The sequence below is a fragment of the Ostrea edulis genome, chromosome 2 (genome assembly GCF_947568905.1).
Source record: "Ostrea edulis chromosome 2, xbOstEdul1.1, whole genome shotgun sequence".
NCBI classification, from domain to species: domain Eukaryota; kingdom Metazoa; phylum Mollusca; class Bivalvia; order Ostreida; family Ostreidae; genus Ostrea; species Ostrea edulis.
This window is the reverse complement of record NC_079165.1, coordinates 82,305,199-82,331,344: the sequence shown is the minus strand read 5'-3', so window position 1 is coordinate 82,331,344 and position 26,146 is coordinate 82,305,199. Positions and strand designations below refer to the sequence as shown.

Here is a 26,146-nt window from a genome sequence, read left to right as displayed (position 1 = left end):
TTTTAGGAAAGTGTTGATATCTACATGTAATAATTAACTAAACTATCATTCCTATCGTCAGTAAATATGTATTTTATCATATACCTATTGTAATAAGTAAGACTTTGACTTGCACCGTGAGAGCGTGAATTATGGGATTTCAGATTTTGAAAATTCATGAGGGTATACTTCAATTTATGGAGCGCGTTATTTCAAAAATGAATTTTATTTCTACTTTGCATTTTTATTTCATATATTCAGTTTTCGTTTCGTTGTAGATACCCTGTCGTCTAGAACCCGAACATTTTACAATTTCATATTGTTCGTGTCGTTGGTCATTTCTAGTGCTCTATGTACCTTCTTTATTAGACCTCGTATCTATATTCAGATCCTACATTTTGAGTGCTGGTTTTAGTGCTCTCTCTCTCTCTCTCTCTCTCTCTCTCTCTGTAATCTATAATGCTGCAGTGACTCCAACTATACCGTCAACAGAAAAAAGTCTCTGTTATATTTATTGCAATAAGAAAACATTCTATCGAACACATACATGTACATCTTGTGGGGAAAAATCACAACACATTGAAACATAAATAATACATACAAATAACATAAAATGGAAGATTGTGAAGGAAGTTAATCTTCACGAATAGCATCTTATGCAAACATAGTGAAGATCGACTCAATGACAAAGCTATACTAGTAAATACACTTTCAAACAGAACCACTGGATCAAAACGGCGCATGAATGGGCGATGACCTCTGAGGTACATGCAATATCCAACACTCGGTTGATTGCTGTCAAATGATAGTAGGCGTGGCTTATACCTACGAATGAGGACTATGAAGTATCTGATTCATCTTCACATTCATAGAAAGAAACACATCGTCTCCACGAGCATTTGTTGCATCCTGGGTACATGGCACAGTGACTGTGCTTATGTTCACAGGAACCATCAGTTCGCCATACACAGTGAGGAGTGGCATCTGTCGGACATTCCCCTGGTTGACAGACCTGTTAATGTATATATGACAATGGAGTAACCATTTTAGACATGGAAATTGATAGTAAACTATCCTTCATTTACCAGTTTAGTTAAGAAAACGAGCTTGATCCAAAAATATTAGATCTATGCCCCTTTGAGAATGTAAAAAATATAGTGATGTCACACGTGAAGACATAAAATGGATTAGGATAATATTCATGACAACATTGCCCTCTCCTTTCTAAATCGAATGAGCTTGGTAGGTTTAATCAGCTTGTTTTTATATTCCTTGTGGCAGATTTTCGTATTTGCTCAGAATACAAATATACATACAATGTTTTAAAAGCATTTCTTCCCTCACACGTGTCTAAATAAACTGATAAAATGAAATTACATTTAATTAAAAGTTTTCGTAGATTTGTAAAGGATTATCCAGTCTGTCTTCCAGTTCCAGTTCCGAAAAATTGAAATCCTTCAATATCACAAATCAGCCTTTATTTTGAAAGTATTTTGATAATAAGAATATATTCATTATATGTGTCAAACCTTTTAAATATAAGATTCCGCAGTCTTGCCTTTATACCAGATATATATTCTTGTCATCATTCAGAGCACAGACAGGTTTAAATTGGTATTAAATTGAAAATACAAATTTCACGACTGTCTGTAACTTAGAATCCCACCCACACCCCGAATTTGCCCTAATTGTAGTAAACACATTGTTGTGACTCACTGTGCATCCACAATTTGCTTCATAAAATTTTCTGAAGAGGTTTCTTCTTTGACATCTCGGTACCTTCGAATACTCCTCGTGCCAGTCGCACTTATTCATCGTAGGGGCGTTAAAGCCATCAAAACTCCCTGTTTATACAATCATTATAAACTTACATATTCATAGATTAAAATTTTACAACGTAACAATTCTATTTTTGATATTTCATATGATGCAGTGCTTTTGGCCTATGTAAACATGTTAATTCAGATTGTAAGTTTAATATCTTTCTCATACATGGATGATACAATCACATTCCTTGATATCTGTACACATGACTCTATACTTTGATACCTGTAAATACAGCTTTCACATCCTTCTGTAAGTGGACAGCACAATCATCCAAAAGGGACGGAGTAATCACCACTGTGATCGCTTTGTTCTTCAGAGTGGATTTTATGTCCTTTAACAAAACACAGAAAATTTCCGTTAAACTACTGGTCCATTTGTTTGATTTTCGTACCGCAAATATCCGACAAATGTAAGGTTTTTAAAGTCATTTTCATTTATGTCTTTACCCATGGAACATCCGTTATTTCAGCAATGTGTAGATAATACATAGTAAGGTTTTTCTAAAAGAAACCCCGATAGTATACCGTATGAAAAGTAAAGATAACGAACAGTGATCAATCTCATAACTCCTATCAACAATACAAAGACAGTTGGGCAAACACGGACCCCTGGACACACCAGAGGTGGGGTCAGGTGCCTAGGTGGAGTAAGCATCCCCTGTCGACCGGTCACACCCGCCGTGAGCCCTATATCTTGATCAGGTAAACGGAGTTAACCGTAGTCAAAATCAGTGTGCCAAGAACGGTATAACAATCGGCATGAAACACGTCAGACAGTATTTGAACCAATGATAGGTTGTATTGGCAAACTAGATCGTTATAACGACCATAGAATTTGCGAAATGCTGACTTTAAACGAGACTGTTGGAACCCTTGCACCATCAACTTTTTTGTCAGTAGCCTGCTTCGATTTAAAAACTGACCATACGCAGAACAAGCTCTTGCGTATCGAATCAGTTGAGAGATGTAAACACCATATGCATGTGGTAATGGGATACTGTTACATAAATATGGGAAGTTGACGATGGTGAAGCTGAAATCATCCCGTTTGTCATAAAGTTGAGTTGTTAGTTTGCCGTTAATGATCTTATAAACATAAATTTCGTTCTCCCCCCCCCCCCCCCCCCCATCTTACCTTGATCTTATAAACATGAAAGGTGAAGATAACGAACAGTGAACAATCTCATAGCTCCTACAAGCAATACAAAATATAGAATTGGGCAAACACTTTAACGACTTTAACGAGACTGTTGAAATTTCGTTCTTGTGTAATATTATCTTGATCTTATAAACATAAATTTCATTTTTATCTAATCTTACCTTGATCTTATAAACATAAATTTCGTTCCTACATCCTATCACCTTGATGATCTTAGGAGTATAGGTTTCGTGCTTACCTCTTCTTATTCTGATGACATTGTAGATATAGATATCATTCTGATCTAGTTTTACTTGATGACATTGTAGATATAGATTATTATTCTGATCTAGTTTTACTTGATGATATTGTCGATATAAATTATTATTCTGATCTAGTTTTACTTGATGATATTGTCGATATAAATTATTATTCTGATCTAGTTTTACTTGATGATATTGTCGATATAAATTATTATTCTGATCTAGTTTTACTTGATGATATTGTCGATATAAATTATTATTCTGATCTAGTTTTACCTAATGACATTGTAGATATAGATTATTATTCTGATCTAGTTTTACTTGATGATATTGTCGATATAAATTATTATTCTGATCTAGTTTTACTTGATGATATTGTCGATATAAATTATTATTCTGATCTAGTTTTACTTAATGACATTGCAGATATAGATTATTATTCTGATCTAGTTTTACTTGATGACATTGTCGATATAAATTATTATTCTGATCTAGTTTTACTTGATGACATTGTCGATATAAATTATTATTCTGATCTAGTTTTACTTGATGACATTGTAGATATAAATTATTATTCTGATCTAGTTTTACTTGATGATATTGTCGATATAAATTATTATTCTGATCTAGTTTTACTTGATGATATTGTCGATATAAATTATTATTCTGATCTAGTTTTACTTGATGATATTGTCGATATAAATTATTATTCTGATCTAGTTTTACTTGATGACATTGTCGATATAAATTATTATTCTGATCTAGTTTTACTTGATGATATTGTCGATATAAATTATTATTCTGATCTAGTTTTACTTGATGATATTGTCGATATAGATATTATTCTGATCTAGTTTTACCTTGATGACCTTGTGAATGTAGATCTCATATTTATGCTGAACCTTTCCATTGTCTCCAGTAAAGTTCTGGGAGCCTTGCATAGTTCCCAAAAAGGCTGAAATGATCCATCAATATGCAACGTTTATGTCAGTAAGCCAGATAGAATGTGCTTTAAAGGAGATTTTAAAAGCTTGGATGCATTCTTTGTGAAAAGTTGCAGAATGTGAGACATCCGGTGTCTCTCTTTTAAATAACAATATAAAAAGTCCTTTAATTTTTAAAGAAAAAAATTGGGGTTTTTTTTGTTGTTGTTGTTTTTTTTTTTTTATATAAAAACCATTTGGTGCATTAGTAATTTATTGAATAAGGATGGGGCTATCATTATGGAGGTGAAATTTATTTGGACTGGGTTTTTTTTCCATAGTATAATTGTTTTGTATCTGTTGTACCTGCATGGTGAAAGTAATGTCATAAAGAAAGTACAGGCATTGCTAAACAGCAAAACATCACGAGATTTTAACGAGATTTTGCAAAAGAATTCCATATAACCTACGGATAAAATCAAATAGGATCAATGTTTTATACTTGATTTAAAGTATTAGAAACGGCAGATTATTTCTCTCTTTCTCTCCAATTTATACAGAATACGAAATCTTTTTATATAGGATTGTTTTAGTAGACAGCAATGTATGCTCTTTTGTGCCGTACTAGAGGCTGAGCTGAGTATAGCGCATTTATTATTGGGATGTGATAATGTACAGTACTTGTTAAACAGTTTTGAAAGACATTGTATAAATTTCAGGTAATATTAAAGCTTTCAAAAAAAAATATAGTTTTACAGTTAATAGAATATACAATGTATCTCATTTGTAGAGACAAAATCTCGTCATTCTTCAAACTTATATGTCGGTGAGTGGAGTGATATCTTCTATAAATGCGTTGTAAGAAACAAATATATGCTTGTCTGTAGCATATGAATATAACAAGCAGGAGGCCTATTCAAAAAATCTAATTCTCTCTCATTTTGACCTTTTAGTTGAAAATGCATGAAAACAATAGATCATAAAATTAGATAAGATATGTAGGAATTGAAGTTTTAAAAAATTCTAACTTTATTATGACATGCATAGATAAACACCAACACACAAGCACAGTACGTGATTGCTAGCATACAGAATCCACAGCCCGCTGGTTGTTTTTTCTGGAAACCAGGCTGAAGAATGTAAGAAGGAGGGAATTTAGATCTCCAAGTTTAGAAATGGAGAGTCTAAATAAAAATTCACACAAACCGCAACATAATAGTAGATTTGTTTTCTCCAGATTTTAATTCATCCTTTCAAAGGTCTAAATCAGTCACTACGGGCGTTTTTCTAATCCTGGAGAAATTTGAGGTTAAAAGCAAGAAATAAAGTAGTCAGTGTTTGCCCACAAAGTATTCTATCACAAAGGTGGTTGCATCAGATTGATTCGGAGAAATTTCAGTCATGTAATTTTAGATTAGAATATAATTTAAATATTCTACAACTATGAGGTAATTACTCATTTAATTAATTCCGAATTGAATTGTAAATTTATGTGAAAACCATGTCCTTTCTCTGAAACTCGAGAACCTAACGCACCTTACTATAAATGCACGTCTTGGTAACATCATCATGACATTTACTGCACGAATGACCAAAACTCTAATGAGAATCTTGCATAATGATTATAAAGGGAAATATACGTTTAAATTAATATACTGTACAATCCCCAGTTGGTGAACACTTCCAGTTCTTAATTGATATTGATTCGACATCAACTGACCAGGGGCGTAACTATGGGGGGTGATTGATGTGCATGCAAATTAAGACAGGGATCAAGCCACTCGTCATGTGATAGGTCGATGGAACTTCAGTTACAAAAATGTGCATCTGAATTTTTGCTCTAAAGTCTATTTTCATTTTAATTCAAGTGTAAAAATTGCAATGTAGGGCGCAAATTATTTAGAATTCTAAAATTATTTTGATGAAAATTGTCATCGATGCACTAAAAAATGTTGGGATGTTCGCGACTATTCAGGCACGATGTACCAAATTCAAGATATCCTCCGTATTTTCTTTTGTGTTTGCTCATTGTTCTGTTAATTGTTGACAGTTAATTTACTGCCGAACAAGTGGTGATTTTCTGCTGTTTTTAAAACACGGTTCTTTTCAACCAATTTTTAAAAATATCAAATAGGCCTATTGTGAAAGCGATGTTAATTTTCAAATTTTGAAACAAGTCGATGGGGGCACATACAGAACAGAAGAGTTAAGATTAGTACCTGTATATTAAAGTTTTATAGTTTTACGGTTTATTTGTTTAATCTATTACACCTATTTCGATTAAGTTTTTCTATGATATTTGTTTTTTCCTTGTTTTACAAAGTGGTGTGGAAGCACGTGCATATTTTTGTACATGTAGCTACACCGGTACCCCTTACTACAAGTGCCGATGTCGTCATATATTTAACTCCCGTTCTCTTAAACAAACCATTCCCATACAAATCACCCCATACTGTTCTCCCATACAAATCACCCCATACTGTTTTCCCATACAAATCATTCCCATATTGTTCTCCGATACAAATCTGCACAGGTCCTGTTTCACAAATTTCACGTATAGCATAACAATTTAGCATGCACTTATTTTGATATACACATACATAACAAATCATCAAGGCACTCGACGTTTTAAACAGCTATAATAAAAAAAAAATGTGTCTTCCTGTAATCATAATATTTACAAGGTATATCACCCTGCCATCTTGGTTTTCTTTTTTACCAGCTGCATCACTTGAAAATGTCGGCGAAAAGTTCGATATAATTTGATAATTAGACGCCTACCGTTTAGAGGCAACTCTGTCAAGGTCTTACCTCTCGCATCGTCATGGTGAACGGGAAGTAAAGTCCATTTATCGGTTATAATCAACCGTCAAATATCGTCTACTGCTTCTCAAATGCAAAAAATCGCTGAAAGATGGACGGAAGTTGACATAATTATGCAAATGAGAATTCCTTTGCTAATGTATTTTCTGAAGCTTGTGCGGGTGAAAAAGGGGGTGGCACTGAATGCAGGGTAGTTGCAGTCCTGCAAACAATAAAATTCCGGCACAGTTGTATGGTTTCGGGACAGGCTGGCACGGGAAATTTGATAAATCTATCGCATTACCAACCTCACCCCCCCCCCTTTCTTCGACTCCCCCCTTGCTTTGACTCCGACCCACGTTTCGTCACCCATTGTTACAACACTGAAAATTTACGAATAGGCAGGACAGGACATTTGGATGTATAAATGTCACTGTGAATGTTGAGAGTATACCCACGTGTACGCGCGCGCGCGCGTGTGTTAATTCAATTGTGAACTTTTCTTATTACGTATGTATGGCACGCCAAACTCACAAAAATGAGCTAAACATAGTTTCACAGTTGATAAACTAGGTTTATCGACTGTAAACTATAGTTTACGAACTGTAAACTATAGTTAACGATTCGTTAACTATAGTTTTCATCCGTAAAACTATATTTAACGGTTGTAAACTATAGTTTACAAATGCTAATCCAAGTTTATCTGTCTTTAAATAAACGTTAACAATAGATTTTGCTCATAAAGACAGATTCACATTTGTAAACTATAAACTATAGTTCACAATTGTTAATCCTAGTTTCACAAATTGTGATACTATATTTATCAGACTTGTAAACCGTAGTTTACAATCGTGAAACCGTATTTATCAGATAAATTATGTTTTGCAATCGCTAATGATTGTTTTTTCATTGTTAATTATAGTTTACGCTTGTGAAACATAGATTATCTGTTAACTATGGTTTACAGATGTGAAATATAGATTAACGTCGTTAACTATAGTTTACAGTCCGTAAACTATAGTTTACAGTCGATAAACCTAGTTTATCAACTGTGAAACTATGTTTAGCTCATTTTTGTGAATTTGGCGTGCCCGTATGACATAAATTTACAAATGTACTTTCAACTAGGCTAATTTTTTATACAACAAATGCATGGATAAGTGAAGTTATGTTTAACGTTGTAAAAAAAAAATGAATAAAGTATATACTGATAGAATAGCGTTCAAGATCCATTACCTTAATCTCTTGAACATATTTACTGCTAATTAAAATATTTACTATTTTTAATTTTATGGACCAATGAAAAATGGGCTATCCCGAAATTATGTCAACTTCCGTCCATCTTTCAGCAATTTTTCGCATTTGAGAAGCAGTAGACGATGTTTGACGGCTGATTATAGCCGATAAATGGATTTGATTTCCAGTTTACCATGACAATGCGAGGGGTAAGACCTTGACAGAGTTGCTTCTAAACGGTAGGCGTCTAATTATCATATATCGAACTTTTCGCTGAAATAATCAAGCTTTTTCCTGCATCAGCTGGTAAAAAAGAAAGCCAAGATGGCGGCGTGATATACCTTGTAAATATTATGTCTACAGGAAGACAATTTTTTTAATTATAGATGTTTAAAACGTCGAGTGCCTGTGCAAATAATAGAATTTGGAATATGTTCAGACGAGATGTGGCACTCATGCCTGATGGGTATACCATTCTTAATGATCGCTGTTTAATCTTACCCCATTCCGACTGGCAGATGGTTGTTTGTGGGTGTTTGGACTGACAGGTGCAGGTGAGGCTGACACTAACAAACTTTAAGAGAAGAACTGCTAACAGGTATGATCTAAATAATTAAAATAAAGAAACTAATCAAAGAAAGTATTTTCGGTATGCTTCTTAACAAATAATTCAATTTCTTACTTATCACATACATGTATATAAAAATGAAATGTATGACCCCATAAGAACAATTGAGAACAATTTTATTTATATTGTTGTCACAATTTGAGTTTGTTTTATTATGCTTGTTATGGCATTCCATAGTTTGTTCTCACCATATTATAGGGAAAAGAGTACCAATTCATTTCCCATAGACCTCAATGTTAACCTTTGGCCCTCTCACTAATTAACTATATCGATTTTAAACAAATGACCGCAAACATTTCAAAGTTCATTCCAAGTGTTGATAAATAATGACAAAAAATATATAGGGTCCCGTGCCCTTTATAGGCCATATTTGTACTTTTTTACAACACATAGCAATCTGCAGTAAATTACACACTTCATTTTAAGCACACCCCTACCATGGTAATTTCCTCAGTCATTTCTCGATTTTGTGCGATAATTTTTCATCCTGACAATTAATTTGAACCTCAATAATATTTCTTTCAATTCCAAATAATTTCACTCTTGATATTAGCCAATCACGCAACACCTAGACATTTATACCTCCGCTCAATCTTGGGTAAACTGCGTCCGGGTTACGCATACGGGGGTTTGGTACTCTCATTCCATAATCGTTACGGATAGTTGGTCACGGCTGTCTGACCAGTTTGTAAATGCTTACGTGTTAGTTCTGACCATGTCGTGGAAGTGGGAAGGTGTGTCCGCCCAATGTGTGAAAATGATAGACCTGTGTGGTCGAGAGTTTTACCTGTGTGGTTTACTGAGCCTGCGTTGTATGTACATTTAGTACGGGTGTTCGAATGATGTTCCTGTGTGGAAAGTGAGAACACAATTTTGAGCATTTCGACAGCGGTGACCAGCTGTGTGTGTTATTGTATGGCTCCAGCAGATGCTCGCAACATGTATAACATGGCGTTCTGAGATATTTGAACAGCGTTGGAGAACGACCTATAGAAATACGGGAAATACGTTCACGGCTACAGAAACGTTGAGCCAGTGATGGACAAAGTGTCACCACGTGTCTGAAGACAGCCAACGACTGTTGTGTAAAATGTGGTAACTCTTTAGTCAACGTATTTTGTTTCGCCATCCTGTGTAACATATTTCGAATTCGAGAGACAAGTCTGCTGGTTTTCTTACATAAGGCAACATAACGTAACATTTAGCTTTAGTCGGGTACACGTGTAATTGTCTGTAAATTCATTTTTTTGTTTTGTTATATTTTTGTTTTGTTTTTGTGTGTATGGGTGTTGTTGTGTGTATGAGTGTAGATGTTACTTGCTATATTAGTGAGCACGTTAATAAACTTATTTGCACATACTCTTGATCTTTCTTCAAAGAACGGTTTGCAGCGAGGGATTATTTCCATGCCATTATCACAAATTGTGACAATTGGGGGCTCGTCCGGGATGGAAATATTTTGAATAACAACTTCCTTACGCTGATTAAACTGAGCTTTGAAAATGGAGAAAGAGTTAGAGAAATTAGTATAAATTGGGCAAAAGTTAGGTTTGCAAGGAGATAAGTTGTTGGAATATGTTAGAGAAAAAGAGAAAACTGAAAGAAAAATGGAAGAAGATAAACTGTTGAGAGAAGAGAGAGCAAGGGAAAGGGAGGCAAAAAGAGAAGAGAAGGAACTGGATTTGCAGATAATGCAATGTGAGCGAGAAGCGAGGAGAAAAGAAAAAGTTAAGCATGGAAATGCAAATGAAAGAATCAAACAATCAAATGTCATTGTTAGAGAAACAAATCCAATTAGAGAGAGTTAAAGCAGAAGCGTTATCATTAGAAATTAACTCTAAACATGAAGGTGTCCCCATAGCCTCAGGTGTTCAAGGTCGTGCTAAGTTGCGTAAGCTTCCTCCTATTAATGATCAAAGAGATTGTATTGATGCTTATCTGCAAAGATTTGAAAGGTTCGCAGAAAATGCTAAGTGGTCTAGGGATACATGGTCAATAAACCTTAGTGCATTGCTCACAGGTACTTCTCTTGAGGTTTATTCTCGTTTGTCGCCTGGAGATGCATTTGATTATGACAAGCTCAAATGTTCATTGCTTCAGAGATTTAGATTATCTGAGGAAGGGTTTCGTGAGAAATTCAGAGGTACTAAGCCAGATAAGGGCGAAAATCCTCCTCAATTCCTCGCGCGCATAGACAATTATTTAACAAGGTGGATGGAGCTCGCGAAATCCCCACTTACATTTGAAGGCTTAAAATATCTAATGTTGCGCGAGCAATTCATTTCAAGTTGTAGCAAGACACTTGCTGCCTTTCTGCGTGAACGTCATCCAAAAGACATTAAAGAAATGACGCGTTTAGCTGAACAGTTTATTGAAGCACACGGTGTTTCTTCATTTTCTTATGACCGCACAAATTATCGAGTAGAGACCGGTGATGTGAGATCAGTTTCAGCAGAGGTTCAGAAGAAATCTTTGCAAAGTGCAGGTAAGCAAGAAAAAAAATGTTACGAATGTGGACGTACAGATCACATAGCTAGGGATTGTTATGATAGGTTAAAGAAAGGATATCGTCCCAACGCTAACAAATGCGCGGCAATGATAACTACTGATGCAACCTCTAAAACAACTTCCCGATCTGGAAAGGCACAACTCCCGAAAATAAATGTTGAGGATGAGAATCAACAAAGGAATCAATCCTTTAAGTCAGGTAAACATGTTGGTTCTTTCTGTATATTGTCGGATAAGTTAAGAGATTGTTGCATACAAGACAACCAAGTAACGTTACGTTGTGGACATATATTACCTGTCATTGGTGGAGCTTGTCGGGTTTGTCATGATATGCCAGTTTTAGATGGGTATGTAGGCAATCATTCTGTCGAGGTTCTGCGAGATAGTGGATGCAGTGGTGTTGTGGTAAAACACAGTCTCGTTTCTCAAGATCAACTGACAGGACGGAGTGTGGAATGTGTGCTCATTGACGGAACTGTCCGGAAAGTTCCAGAGGCATACATTAACGTACATGCACCTTTCATATCAGGTAAGGTAAAAGCTCTATGTATGAACAATCCAGTCTATGGTTTAATCATAGGTAACATTATTGGCGCTAGAGATCCAACAAATCCTGACCCAGAATGGGACAATTACAGAAATAAGGATGTAGTGGGGGAAAATCCGCTGGAAATGGTGAAAGGCTTAGCCGTGCAGACTAGAAGTCAAATTCAGAAGGAAAAGGAGAAATATAAATCATTGAAGGTAACGAGCATCACTGACAATTTGATCTCAGCAGATGATATGAGAGTTGCACAGAAAGAGGATGCTACACTAGATAAGTATCGGGAGTATGCAAGGACTGGTACGCGAAAGTTCACAGGACAACAGAATGTGTCTATTTTCAGTCTCCTAAGGTGAGTAGCAATAAAATCTTTAGACTTTGTTGTTCCATCACCACATCGTATTACAGTTATGAATCTTGAACACGATTGTGTATTGTCTGGTCACTTGGGAGTGAAAAAGACGACAACAGAGTGTTGTCGAATTTTTATTGGCCAGGAGTACAAGGAGGCATAGGAAGATACTGTAGGTCTTGCGATGTGTGTCAGCGAACCGTACCAAAAGGTAAGGTATATCCTGTTCCGCTAGAGTCCATGCCCCTCATCGATACTCCATTCGAGCGAGTTGCTGTAGATTTGATTGGACCCCTTTTTCCAGCAACCGATCGTGGAAACAGGTATGTACTTACCATGGTTGATTACAGTACTAGATATCCTGAAGCTGTTGCACTCAAGGGCATCGAGACAAGACGTGTTGCTGAAGCATTGTTTGAATTCTTCACTAGACTTGTTATTCCTAAGGAGATTCTATCAGATATGGGAACCCAGTTTACATCTAACCTGATGAAAGAGGTAGGTCATTTACTTTCTATTGCACAGCTTACAACAACTCCATATCATCCCGCTTGCAATGGTTTAGTGGAGAAGTTCAATGGAACACTCAAACAAATGCTAAGACGTATGGCCTCTGAAAGACCCAAGGATTGGGACAGGTATGTAGCACCTTTGTTGTTCGCATATCGCGAAGTTCCTCAAGAAAGCATGGGCTTTTCCCCGTTTGAATTATTATATGGACGAACAGGTCGTAGACCGATGTCAGTACTACGAGAGATGTGGACAAAGGAACTAAAGGATCCAGAGGTCAAGAGCACTTATCAGTATGTGTTAGACTTAAAAGAATGTTTAGAAGAAACATGTGAATTAGCAAAAAAGTCATTACAGAAGTTCAGTCAGCACTACAAGAAATACTACGAACGGAAAAGAAAGTCACGGTCGTTTAGTGTCCAAGACAAGGTTTTAATCCTCCTCCCTACAGACAACAATAAACTACTCATGCAATGGAAAGGTCCGTTTACCATTGTTTCTAAATCTGATAAGGTTGATTACAAAGTTGACGTTCAGGGCAAAATCAAGACTTTCCACGCCAACCTTTTGAAGAAATAGATACTCGTGAAGTTCTAAGTTCTTGCACCGTCATAGAGGAAGACGCATTTGAGAATTCAGATAGCGAGAGTGGTTTTCCTTTAGAGGTACCGCCTGCCGAAGCTAAGGAAACATTTGACGACGTGCATGTTGATAAGGATCTGACTACACAGCAACAAGAAGACGTCAGAGAGATTCTTTCAGAATTCAAAGATGTTTTATCTGATCTACCTAATCGTACTCATTTAGCTCAACATGACATTCATCTCACAACTTCAGATTCTATCCGTAACAAGCCGTATCAGATTACATTTGCTTTACGTGATTCCGTTAGGGACGAAATCAAGAAAATGATTGAGATGGACATTATAGAACCGTCCGATTCTCCATACTCCAGCTCTATTGTAATTGCAAAAAAGCTGATGGTTCCAAGCGAATATGCATTGACTTTAGAAAGCTAAACAAGGTAAGTGTGTTCGATGCTGAACCAAAGCCTGATCCCGAGGAAATCTTTGCCAAGATTGGACAGAGTAAGTATTTTACAAAAGTAGATCTGTGTAAGGGTTACTGGCAAATTCCTATGAGGGACGAGGATAAAGATCTCGCATCATTTGTCACCCCTGATGGTTTGTTCAGATTCAAAGTCATGCCTTTCGGTTTATCGAACGCGGCAGCTACGTTTAATCGTATGATGCGTGTTCTGTTACGAGATTTAAAAGATACCGATAGTTTCATTGACAACATCTTAATTCATTCTGAAACTTGGGAAGAACATTTAGTTTCCCTCAGGTGTCTATTAGAAAGGTTACGATCAGGAAGGTTGAATGCAAAACCTTCTAAATGTTTTGTTGGTTTTAGGTCACTTGATTTTTTAGGTCATTTAGTTGGAAATAGGGTAATGCGACCTAACAATGACAAGCTTGACGCTATCAAAAATGCCCCTAGTCCTGAAACCAAGAAACAGGTGCGTTCATTTTTGGGACTGATCGGTTATTACCGTAAGTTTGTTCCCAATTTTGCTGTTGTTGCTTGTCCTTTGACTGACTTAACTAGAAAAGGCATTCCAAACAAGGTTGAGTGGCACGATGAACACGAAAGGTCTTTTAATGATTTAAAGGCATTGCTCTTATACGCCCAGATTCTTAGACTCCCTGACTTTAACAAAGATTTCTTTCTCAGAACAGATGCTTCCGATTACGGAATAGGTGCAGTTTTATTGCAAATGCATGAGAAATTGTTTCCAATAGTTTATGCAAGTAGGAAGTTGAATGAAAGAGAGAAAAATTATTATGTGATTGAAAAAGAGTGTTTAGCAATTGTGTGGGCTGTAAGAAAGTTTCAAGTATACTTGTATGGTAGGACTTGCATCCTTCAGACAGATCATCAACCATTGGTGTATCTGAACAGATCAAAAGTTTCAAATGGTAGATTGATGCGTTGGGACATCTTTTTACAATCTTATAATTTCGTAGTTCAAGCAATCAAAGGTATTGACAACATTTGTGCAGACTTTTTGAGTCGCCATGTTTTGTAAATATTGTTGTCTCATATCGACGCTAAAAAATATGGTTCCCAATTTTGAAACTTGAGAGGGGAGGTATTGTCACAATTTGAGTTTGTTTTATTATGCTTGTTATGGCATTCCATAGTTTGTTCTCACCATATAATCGTTACGGATAGTTGGTCACGGCTGTCAGACCGGTTTGTAAATGCTTTCACGTGTTAATTCTGACCAGGCCGTGGAAGTGGGAAGGTGTGTCAGCCCAAAGTGTGAAAATGTGTAATGTGAGAAATCTGATCAACTTCAAATAGAATGGTTTGGTGAATAACACACGAATTATCAATTAGTGTATGGAATGTCAAAATACCGGAATATCGCCCGGAGATACTGTGTATATAGTAGCTCAATACTGGAACAACACACCATGATACTTGTCATGAAGTACCTCAATACCGGTATATCACACTATCATATCACGTGTATGAAGTATCTCAATACCGGTATATTACACTATAATGTCACATGTATGAAGTACCTCAATACTGGTATATTACACTATAATGTCACGTGTATGAAGTATCTCAATACCGGTATATTACACTATAATGTCACGTGTATGAAGTATCTCAATGCCGGTATATTACACATAATGTCACGTGTATGAAGTATCTCAATACCGGTAAATTGCACTATAATGTCACTTGTATGAAGTATCTCAATACCGGTATATTACACCATAATGTCACGTGTATGAAATATCTCAATACCGGTATATTACACTATAATGTCACGTGTATGTAGTATCTCAATACCGGTATATTACACTATAATGTCACGTGTATGAAGTACCTCAATACCGGTATATTACACCATAATGTCACGTGTATGAAGTATCTCAATACCGGTATATTACACCATAATGTCACGTGTATGAAGTACCTCAATACCGGTATATTACACCATAATGTCACGTGTATGAAGTACCTCAATACCGGTATATTACACCATAATGTCACGTGTATGAAGTACCTCAATACCGGTATATTACACATAATGTCACGTGTATGAAGTATCTCAATACCGGTATATTACACATGTCACGTGTATGAAGTACCTCAATACCGGTATATTACACATGTCACGTGTATGAAGTATCTCAATACCGGTATATTACACATAATGTCACGTGTATGAAGTACCTCAATACCGGTATATTACACATAATGTCACGTGTATGAAGTACCTCAATACCGGTATATTACACTATAATGTAACGTGTATATAGTAGCTCAATACCGGTATATTACACATAATGTCACGTGTATGAAGTATCTCAATACCGGTATATTACACATAATGTCACGTGTATGAAGTACCTCAATACCGATATATTACACATAATGTCACGTGTATGAAGTATCTCAATACCGGTATATTACACATAATGTCACGTGTATGAAGTACCTCAATACCGGTATATTACACATAATGTCACGTGTATGAAATACCTCAATACCGGTATATTACACCATAATGTCACGTGTATGAAGTACCTCAATACTGGTATATTACACTATAATGTCACGTGTATGAAGTACCTCAATACCGGTATATTACACTATAATGTCACGTGTATGAAGTACCTCAATACCGGTATATTACACTATAATGTCACATGTATGAAGTACCTCAATACCGGTATATTACACTATAATGTCACGTGTATGAAGTATCTCAATGCCGGTATATTACACTATGTCACGTGTATGAAGTATCTCAATGCCGGTATATTACAATGTCACGTGTATGAAGTATCTCAATACCGGTATACCACAATGAGATGCATAGTTACAAAGCAATTTAAGAAAGCAATCGGGTTTTTTTCGTGAGAAGTTTTTTTTTTCGAGCAAGCGTACATGTAACAAGATTTCCAGTGAACATTGATGATTTGGATTTATTGCAATGGACACACAAAATCATACAAATGTGTCAATAAGCAATAAGGTCAGGTATATGGACTTCCCAAATACCTGTGTTATAGAGCCAGACTCCCCCTCCCCCCGAGCCAGCCTTCCCCCCTCGAAAGCCTGGCTCTAGAGTGAACCTTCCCCCTGTGGAAGTCTGGCTCTAGAGTGAGCCTTCCCCCCGGAAATAGAGGAAATCAAAATTATGAAAATCTGAAGAGCTTGATTCCAAAAATGACCTAAATTATATGCTAAAGAGCTAGCCGATTTACCATTTCATGCGAGAAAATGCAATATCAAATACTATTATGCAATATAACATAATGACACTACATCATGCATAAACATCACATGTTTGATCCCATCCTGGGTTATCCTGGGGTCCGTGTTCGCCCCAATTCACTGATTTTTATTTTCAGTAGGAGTTATAAGCTTGATCATTTTTCATTTTTAGCAATTTCATGACACAATATCACATCAATGTCATACAATATCATACAATGCAATATCAAATAAATATTTTATCATATGATACAATGTTCACCTCTCTCTCTCTCTCTCTCTCTCTCTCTCTCTCTCTCTCTCTCGGTATCTAAACAATCCATAAAGTGATACAATCTGATTAAAATAAGGTCTTTGATCCGCTCCGTTATTGTTATGCTTTGTGTAGCGACATAACAATAACGGAGCGGATTAAAGATCTTATTTCAATCAGATTGTAAAGTGATAGTAGTTTACCAGGAATAAATGAAGGGGGAAGTCCTGCTATGGGGGGGAAGTCTGACTCTACAACTAGTGATAGAGTAGGTCTTCCCACGGGGAAGTCTGGCTCTAGAGTGAGACTTCCCCGGGGGTTCTCCTGCTCTAGAGTGAGCCTTTCCCCCAGGGGGAAGTCTCACTCTAGAGCTTAGCTTCCGGGGGGAAGGCTCACTCTACAATACCGGTGTTGTAGAGTGAGCCTTCCCCCATAATGAGACTTCCCCCCGGAAGCCTGGCTCTAGAGTGAGCCTTCCCCCTGGGGGAAGGCTCACTCTAGAGCAGGAAAACCCCCGGGGAAGTCTCACTCTAGAGCCAGACTTCCCCGTGGGAAGACCTACTCTATCACTAGTTGTAGAGTCAGACCCCCCCCCCCCCCCATAGCAGGACTTCCCCCTCCATTTATTCCTGGTAAACTACTATCACTTTATAGAGATTGTTTAGATACCAGGACCTTTTTCAGCAGGGCATTAAACTCAAGAGAAGAAAACGGTGAATAAAACACATTGGAATTGATAAGCCATTTTGTTTGACCCATAGACCTTGAACTTTGACCCACACAATACCTATGCCGTGGTTAGTTTTAAAAGTTTGAAAAATGAAATGAGGAAATTTCGAATTTATGTTTCTTCTCATCTGCGTACAAATATCGGTTATGCTTTTAGACGTGTACAACTTCAGGTAGAGAGGTAGGTAAGTTGGTAGGTAGGGTACTTTTGAAATAAGACAATAATAGCTCAAAAAGTTCTTTGTACCAACCACATCTTTTACATCAGTAAAGTATTTGAATGTTTCATTCTGCAAAACTAAGTCATTCAAGGTCTTAATGCCTCTGTCAACCCAATTTGTATTAAAATTCCATTATTTAACATCAACAAAGTTTCTTATATCTAAATTCAAATAATCTGTAACAGAAAGAGAGCTTTCTTTAACTCTTGATAGAGCTTTAAACACATCTTTCCAAAACACATTGTCAATATGATTTACAAATTCATTAAGTTTTTCTTTGGATAGGTGAAAAATGAAATCCACATTTCTAAGATTTGAAATACTATGCAACATATGTTGCCATACACCCTCATTATCAGCAAGGTACCTTTTGACCCATTTCAGCTTAATATAAGATATATAAGATGCCAAATGTACCATATTTAGTCCCCCTTTATCATAATTACCCACAATTGTATATCTTTTCAACTTTTCTACCTTGTATCCCCTAATAAATTTTAAAAATATTTTATTCAACTCTTCCAGTACCGGTACTTGTTTAGGTGGGTCAGGCAATGCTAAAAATAAGTGTATGAGCTTTGGGAGTGCTAAAGTTTTGATAATTGTGATTTTACCTATTGGAGTTAAATCCCGTTTAGTCCACAAACCTAGCAAGTTTTAATGGCATTGATTTTAGATTGATAATTACATAAAGTCATGTCTTCCAGATGTTTTGTAAATACTATTTCGAAGAGCTTAAAATTGCTATTTCCCCATTTTATTTTCAGATCATTACACAAAGTTTCCGCCGAACCTGATTTGCTCCTCAACCAAAGTGCTTGTGATTTTGAAATATTTAAACGTAGTCCAGAAATCATTCTAAACATATCAATAACTCTTATAGATTCTCTAAGTGATTTTTCACTGCCATCTAACGTTAAAAAAGAGTCGTCCGCATACTGGCCTAATTTATTTTCTATTCCAGCCACAGTTACACCCTTAATATTTCGATTTTCTTTAAGTGCTTTTGCCAACAATTCTACTGTAATAATAAAGATATATGGTGCCAATGGATCTCCTTGTCTACAGACTCGTTCAAGATTGAAGAATTTATATAAGTTTCCATTGTTAATTATACAACTGGTACTAGAGGTGTATAGAGTAAGAAACCATTTTACAATAGATTCCCCAAAATTGAAGGACCTTAGTGCCTTTACAATAAAATCCCATTCCAATGAATCAAACGCTTTTTCAATTTAGATAGTCAATCAAATCATACAAAAAACGAGTGCTTTCACCAATAAACCGTCCCTTTATAAAACTCTTCTGAGAGTCACCTATGATACTTGTTAGTACTTTCTTTAAACGATTTGCTATGGCACTAAAACCAATTTTGTAATCAACATTAATAATGATATTGGTCCCAATTTTTTATATAGCGTCTATCTTTTTCTTCTTTGGGAATGCAAGTTATTACACCTTGGGATTGAAATTAAGACAAATTGCTGATTTTAAAAACAATGCAAAGTACATCATGAATTGTTGAGTCCAAATCAGTGTATTGTACAGAAAATGAACTCTTGTTCTTATGTTAAATTTTTATATCAAGTTTTGAAGGAAAAGGAGTTCATAGCCCCATAACTCAAAAGAGAGAAGTGGGAAACTTATCTCAGTGAAACTATTTCAGAAAAATGTTGGGAATTTCATTATATAAATGCATCTTTATGCACAAAAGAAACAAAATTAATTTATTTTCAATACCGTATTCTTATGTGTTATATACACTGTAGCTACAAACTCTTTCCTTCGCAAACTTAAACTTGTAGATAATGACTTGTGTTCATTTTGCAAAAGTGAAAGAGAAACAGTCACTCATATTTTTTATGATTGGGTGTATGTATCTGCCTTCTGGAGAGATTTTGTGAAATGGTACAATGCATTTGTCAAAGGTTATAAAATCACAAAAAGAAGTATGTTACTAGGCAATATTGATGGAAGTTGTTTGGAAAATTTTCTTCTTTTGTTAGCAAAAAAGCACATTTAAATACTATAGAAATTTAAAAAAAAATATTGTCAAAATGTATTTCATAGCAAATCCAAAATGCTTGGTAAATGGACATTGTATGATAATATAATGGACAAGTAGTTTGTTGAAAATCATAATACATTTATATGAAAAATAAAATAATTACCTTTATCTTGGAATGTGTATGTGTATATATGTATGTTTATGTGTGTGTATATATTTATTTGTGTGTATGTATATATTATACATGTATATATCATATATACAATTCAGTGTTATTGTTGATGCAGAAGGTGCACAGAGTAATTGCAAGTGTGAATGAGCGAGTGTAGATTACAGTTTGAAGGTTTGTATGTATAAATGCAAAGTGAAGATAACGAACAGTGATCAATCTCATAACTCCTATAAACAATACAAAATAGATAGTTGGGCAAACACGGACCCCTGGACACACCAGAGGTGGGATCAGGTGTTGAAAATACAAAAATAAAACATTTTTTTAAAAAGTAGGTAGGTAGGTAAGTACCGGTAGGTAGGTAGGTAGGTAGGTAGATAGGTATAGGAAGGTAGGTAGAGAGGTAGATAGGTAAGTAATTCCCTGCCCGATAAACTAAAATTTATTTCATAGTTTGCATAGGAGGGGATGAAAGCGGGGGTGTCCCTCTAGAGCGAGACTTCAAGAGGGTGTTATGGCTCTAGAGTGAGTCTTCCCCCTGGGGGTAAGGTTTATTCTATAGCACGTCTGCTGGGGGAGGCTCACTCTAGAGCGAGACTACCGGACTTCCGCGGGGGGAAGGCTCACTCTAGAGCCAGTCTTCCGGGGGGAATTCTCACTATGGGGGGAAGTCTGGCTCTATAACACCGGCATGCCTACCTGAGGTCAAGATCTACATCTCTCTGTCAAGATCTAGCAACTGAGGTCTATCTGACCTTTTTTCTGACGTCATAAATAATTCTCCTGCATTTTGTATCATTCAATGAATAACGTAGAAAATAAAGCATTTTCTGAGAATTCAATTCAAATTTTTATTTAAAATGAATAAGCCGGAACATCCCATTCCCCAAAGTATGACGTTTGGATTTCTCCGAAACCTGTAAGCAATTTAGATGCAGTTTTGTAGATCAATTATCAAATCTACTTTATTTTCTTGACGAAATACAACATAAAAGCGATATTTGATCATGAAATTCTCCAATTTAAGATTCGGAAGTCCTCATTTGGCACAGAGAATTTGAAGAAAATCAGTAGATATTCTTCAGTTACGAAGTCCTCTTCTAATGAGAGTTTGGAAGGACTACATAGATACTAAGTGTATCACATAGATATTTTGTAGGGTTGTTGATCCGGAAACACCATCATTTGTTTCTGCATTTGTTGACTAAAGTACAAGTTAAAAAGAGAGAGTATGTTCTGTCAACTTTCTGTGGAAGTAGGCAGATGGAGGGGTAATAGTCAAAGAAATGAACGCTATTGTGGATTTACTGTATTCTGGAATGTGAAGGATTGTACAAATTACGCAGAGATATTTTATCTATAGAATACTGTCCTGCCCCAAGCACTAAAATTGTGTGAAGTTATGTCTTGTAGAGATTCTGTATCTCTAAGAAAGTAATGAATGTTAAATTTAAAAATCAACCATAATGTACTCTTCATTTTCTCTCTGTTGTATGAAAGGTGAAGATAACGAACAGTGATCAAAGTAGAGAGGCGCTCTTCTTGTTACAGACTAGTGTGTCCCCTTAGTGTGACTCAGATATACAAAACGAGTGGGACTTCCTGGACATCTGCTCTGAAAACTGACAGATATGTACATCCAAAACAGGTCCATATTTGGAAATGTTGACTAGTACAGTACTGTAAGAACTGGAAAGAGGGTCACAGGTGTGAACAATTAAACACCAACACAGTTTTATAACAATGGAGAGGAAGTCATCTACCCAAAGAAATCACGTAGTACTCACAATCGATATCTACATGATCTAGGTCGGCAAAGTTCTTCACACCTGATACCATATATGTCCGTCAAAAGAGGTGTTTTTCACTTGTTTACATTTGAGTCCGTGTTATTATTGATTGACAATTCAAAACTGTGGTCTCTGTACACAGCCTTGTTTAAAATGTATCTTTTAAAATATCCGCGGTGAAGGTAACCTAGTCACAATGTTTGAATAAAATTGACACAATAAAACTGTAAATTTCATATTGTGTGTGAATGGACAAGAAATACAATACTTATAACCATGTGGGAGAATGAAAGAAACACAAGAAATCAACACATTGTAGAAATTCAAAGGGGTTGCGGTCACACTCTTTTAACAACACCATTTATAGAGTAATGACAAGAGTGTCCATTTAGAATCATTTAGAGATTGATCAAGAATAAGGTATTACATGAAGATACACTATAGAGGAAGATTATCGACTAAACAACAGTGAAACAAACTGGAAACTGGAAACAAAGATATGATAAAGTACAACAAAACATTCTTTTGTGAATAATGGAAAGCTGTGAAGGTTTGCCAAAGCTTAGAAATAAATCATGAAAGTCATGTACCATCAAAGTTAATGTGGTGTCTGAAGACCATAGCAGATTCGTGATAAGAGGTAAAGTCAACAATTAGCAAAGTGACGTCAACAAGGCAAAATATTAGCACATGTGGGAGTGCACATGACGAAAGAAGACAAAAGACAATAGATAGCATTAAGTAAAAGGATGGTCACGTGGGAGAAACAAAGATTAAGTGCAAAATAAGTTGTAGGTTTGCTTTTTGAGATAATAAAGCGTGGAAGGCGGTCGAGAGAGATGAGATGAATGTATTTGTGGTCATTCCTCCACGTCTTCAAACACAAAATACAAAAGATGTATTTGGCCTGAAAAATGGTATTTGATAGATTTAATCAGCAAGCAGATCAACTTGAGACGGTTTTGTTTGGGTGTGGACTGTATTTAAGGAATGAATTTATCATTTTTTTTCGTTGGATGGAGGTATACCAAAAAAAAGAGACGGAAAACTGCATCATTGCGCGCGAAGCTAAGACAAGCGTCTGGATGATTGAGACTAAGCGCATGATGCAAAAGTTTTTCCGTCTTTTTTTCGTGGTATACCTCCATCCAACGAAAAAAATAATAAATTTATTCCTTATCATTTGATATTTCAAAACATTGAGTTTATGTAATAAAACATGATATGATTCTAGTTGAATTAACGATGTATTCGTGGACTACATGTATTCTATGTAATTTCGAGATGGGTATAGTAATTTATGAATACACAACTTGAATTACTTAAACTAAATCCGTTAATGGCGGCTTCTACGAACTGTTGTTTACTGTTGAGCAAACGGGTTTCTTGTGGACTGAAGAATGCAGTTTAAAATGATGAGTTAGAGATAAGTCCTGTTGAGAGAAAATTGCTGGAATTTTGTTGAGTGGAACTGGAATTAAGTGCAAGGTTGGATGTCGGTACTAACGGCAAGCGTGCAATGCATGATCATGATGTGGGATGCCAGGTTCTCTTAAGGGTTGTCACGGCTTTCAAGTGGACAAGTGAGTGTTACAGAGGGTTTTTCAAGTTTTATCAGTGAATTCCTAAGGCGTCACAGCTTTTGTAACGTCGTACGGAAGCCTCGTTTCGGTGCCCACTCATAAACATATTATGCCGCAGTTCAAAACCATAGTCGTAAATAGCTACGATATTGCAGTATCTCTGAGGCAGTGTGCGGTGTATCTGGCATTTGAGTTTGTGACATGAAGGAAGTTGTTGCAAGGTACGAACTGGACTATTGTCATCAATAGTTGAATGCATTTGACTCCCAGCCCGGATTGCAGAAGCAGACTTGTGTTATTATTGGGGGGGGGGGGGGTGTCCTCAAATAGCCATGTTTATTTCATTTTGCATAATTGATTATTATTTATATTTGATATTTGTTTGTCTTTGTTGAATAAATTTATATAGATCGATAGAATTGTAAAGTTTTTCTTTTCAGGATTCCCTATCTATAAATAAGAAGCATTTGCAATTTTTGCATTTGCCAGTGTATATGTTAATACATTGTATATGTGCTGCATTGTTTATAAATCACCAGTAGATCCAACTAGTACCTGCTCTAAAGAAATTTTAAAGTTATGAGATGATTACTGTTCGTTGTCTTCACTTTTCATCCAGAGGAATCCCCAACATTCCAATAGAAAGTAGTTCTGGCAATTTTTTTTCCCCGTTGGACACGATATTCCAATAATTTTTCAATCAACGAAAAAGCATGTAACATGTAAAATTAAATTATAATATAGACAGCATCAAACACAGCAGAAGTATAGACTTGACTTGAACACACTTGTAGATGGACTGACAAAAGGAATATCCCAAAAAGCAAAACTTTAATTTCAAATTCATTCTATTATGAAAAAATAGATATGGGCAAAATTTAAAAAAAAAAAAAAAGCATTACCATTTTAAATGCATGCCCTACATTTTGAAAGGAAAAAATTGGGTTGATAGTTTTCTATTTCTGATATAATGCAATACATCTGTTTATCTATATCATTATATGTACCTTATAGCACTGGTATTGTTTTGTAAGAAAGTCCAAAAAATTAAATCTCAGTACTAGAAGTATGACAAAAATAATTATCAATATGCAAAATTCTCAGAGGAAATTCGGTCTACCTTTTATATCTTTTTGCATTTGTCAGTGTATATGTAAATACATTGTATATGTGCTGCAAATTGGGACACAATTTGTTAATAAATCACTAATAGATCCAACTAGTACCTGCTCTAAAGAAATTTCAAAGTCCTCTGGTATAAAAAAAGAAAAGAAGAAAGATTGCGACCTTGAAGTAACCTTGACACATAAACAAGAACCGCGACACCCCGATTTACCTATTCTACAGTGGCTTTAAGAATTATCATATTTCAAAACTTCCAGTGAATATAAGAACAACCCATCCCTAATATAATTATAAAGGCATGAGAAATTCTTCCTCGAATGTGTCAGCATTAAATTATATCAGAAATTTATACACTCTTCCCTCTACAATATGTATAAGCTTAGTACTCGTATATTGCAACAATCGGATCGGATAAACCTTGAATTACATTTATGTCAATATATCAATTAAAATCGTCATTAAAGGATCTTAGAACTATGCTTGAAATTTCAAAAAGCATGCACATAGTATCAGGGGAAAACTTCTCCTTCACCCAAAATGTCAGACTTAAATTTAAAATTTGAAGCAGATGAAGGGGGAGTAAGAATATACCGTAGACGATTGACATGTCCTATACTTAAATGATGTACAGGGTGAAATATTAGATCTTACTCATAGGAGACATAAAAATATTTCAGGTATAACTTTACATAATTAATCAATTACAAAAATAGAACCGTATAGGCATTAAGGGATGATTTATAGATAATTTATACTGCCTGTCCAAGTGGAAAGAAATAAATAACATAACCAGCAAAAAGGGAGAGCCTAAGCAAAAATGATTTCAATTTCTTACCTTTTGACGACAGTCATCGTCTTAAAGATGTCAGAAAGTTCTGGAATGTCATACACGCCTTTAAGAATGGACAAAATCCTCACATTCTGTATTACCTACCAACAACAACGAATGACGCTCTGAAAGCCATCAGCCATATATCATAAACTAATTCATGCATACGTGATATTGCATATCATTAATTATTTATTATATAAATTTTACTCCCTCATTTCTTATTTTTGCCAAAACCAGAAATTACCAAGACATTTATGTGTATTTTCTAATCCGAGTTCTATCAAATTTCAGTTCATAATATGTTCACTGCAGGTGCCCGTTGGGATATGTAGGTAAAAATTGATAGTCATTAATTAGACACTGAATCTGAAAATTAATGAATGGCAGAATCAAGCTTATCGTGTTTTAAAGTGAATAAT

The 26,146-nt window shown here is 35.7% G+C and overlaps 1 protein-coding gene across 2 annotated transcripts; it reads right to left on the bottom strand.

Moving 5' to 3' along the window:
- Positions 1-477: 477 nt before the first annotated feature.
- Positions 478-25,874, bottom strand: LOC125681280 (metalloproteinase inhibitor 1-like). Of its 2 annotated transcripts, none has more exons than XM_048921303.2 (6): positions 25,731-25,874; positions 8,669-8,772; positions 4,067-4,161; positions 2,029-2,137; positions 1,696-1,823; positions 478-991 (listed from the first exon to the last, which is right to left on the bottom strand). In XM_048921303.2, exons 1-6 carry the CDS (start codon positions 25,745-25,747, stop codon positions 818-820), a joined length of 627 nt encoding a protein of 208 aa, XP_048777260.1. In that variant the 5' UTR covers positions 25,748-25,874; the 3' UTR covers positions 478-817. The 2 variants fall into 2 exon arrangements, with proteins under 2 accessions (XP_048777260.1, XP_048777259.2); XM_048921302.2 differs by lacking the exon at positions 25,731-25,874 and adding an exon at positions 14,616-14,668.
- Positions 25,875-26,146: the final 272 nt, after the last annotated feature.

Excerpts from the sequence above, each read along its gene's own strand:
- LOC125681280 (XM_048921302.2), bottom strand. The coding sequence starts at position 14,635 with ATGCAAGTCCTACCATACAA. Across the intron at positions 1,824-2,028 it reads TGTGAAAGCTGTATTTACAG|GGAGTTTTGATGGCTTTAAC; the intron begins GTATCAAAGTAT and ends TTGTATAAACAG. Across the intron at positions 992-1,695 it reads AAGCAAATTGTGGATGCACA|GTCTGTCAACCAGGGGAATG; the intron begins GTGAGTCACAAC and ends ATACATTAACAG.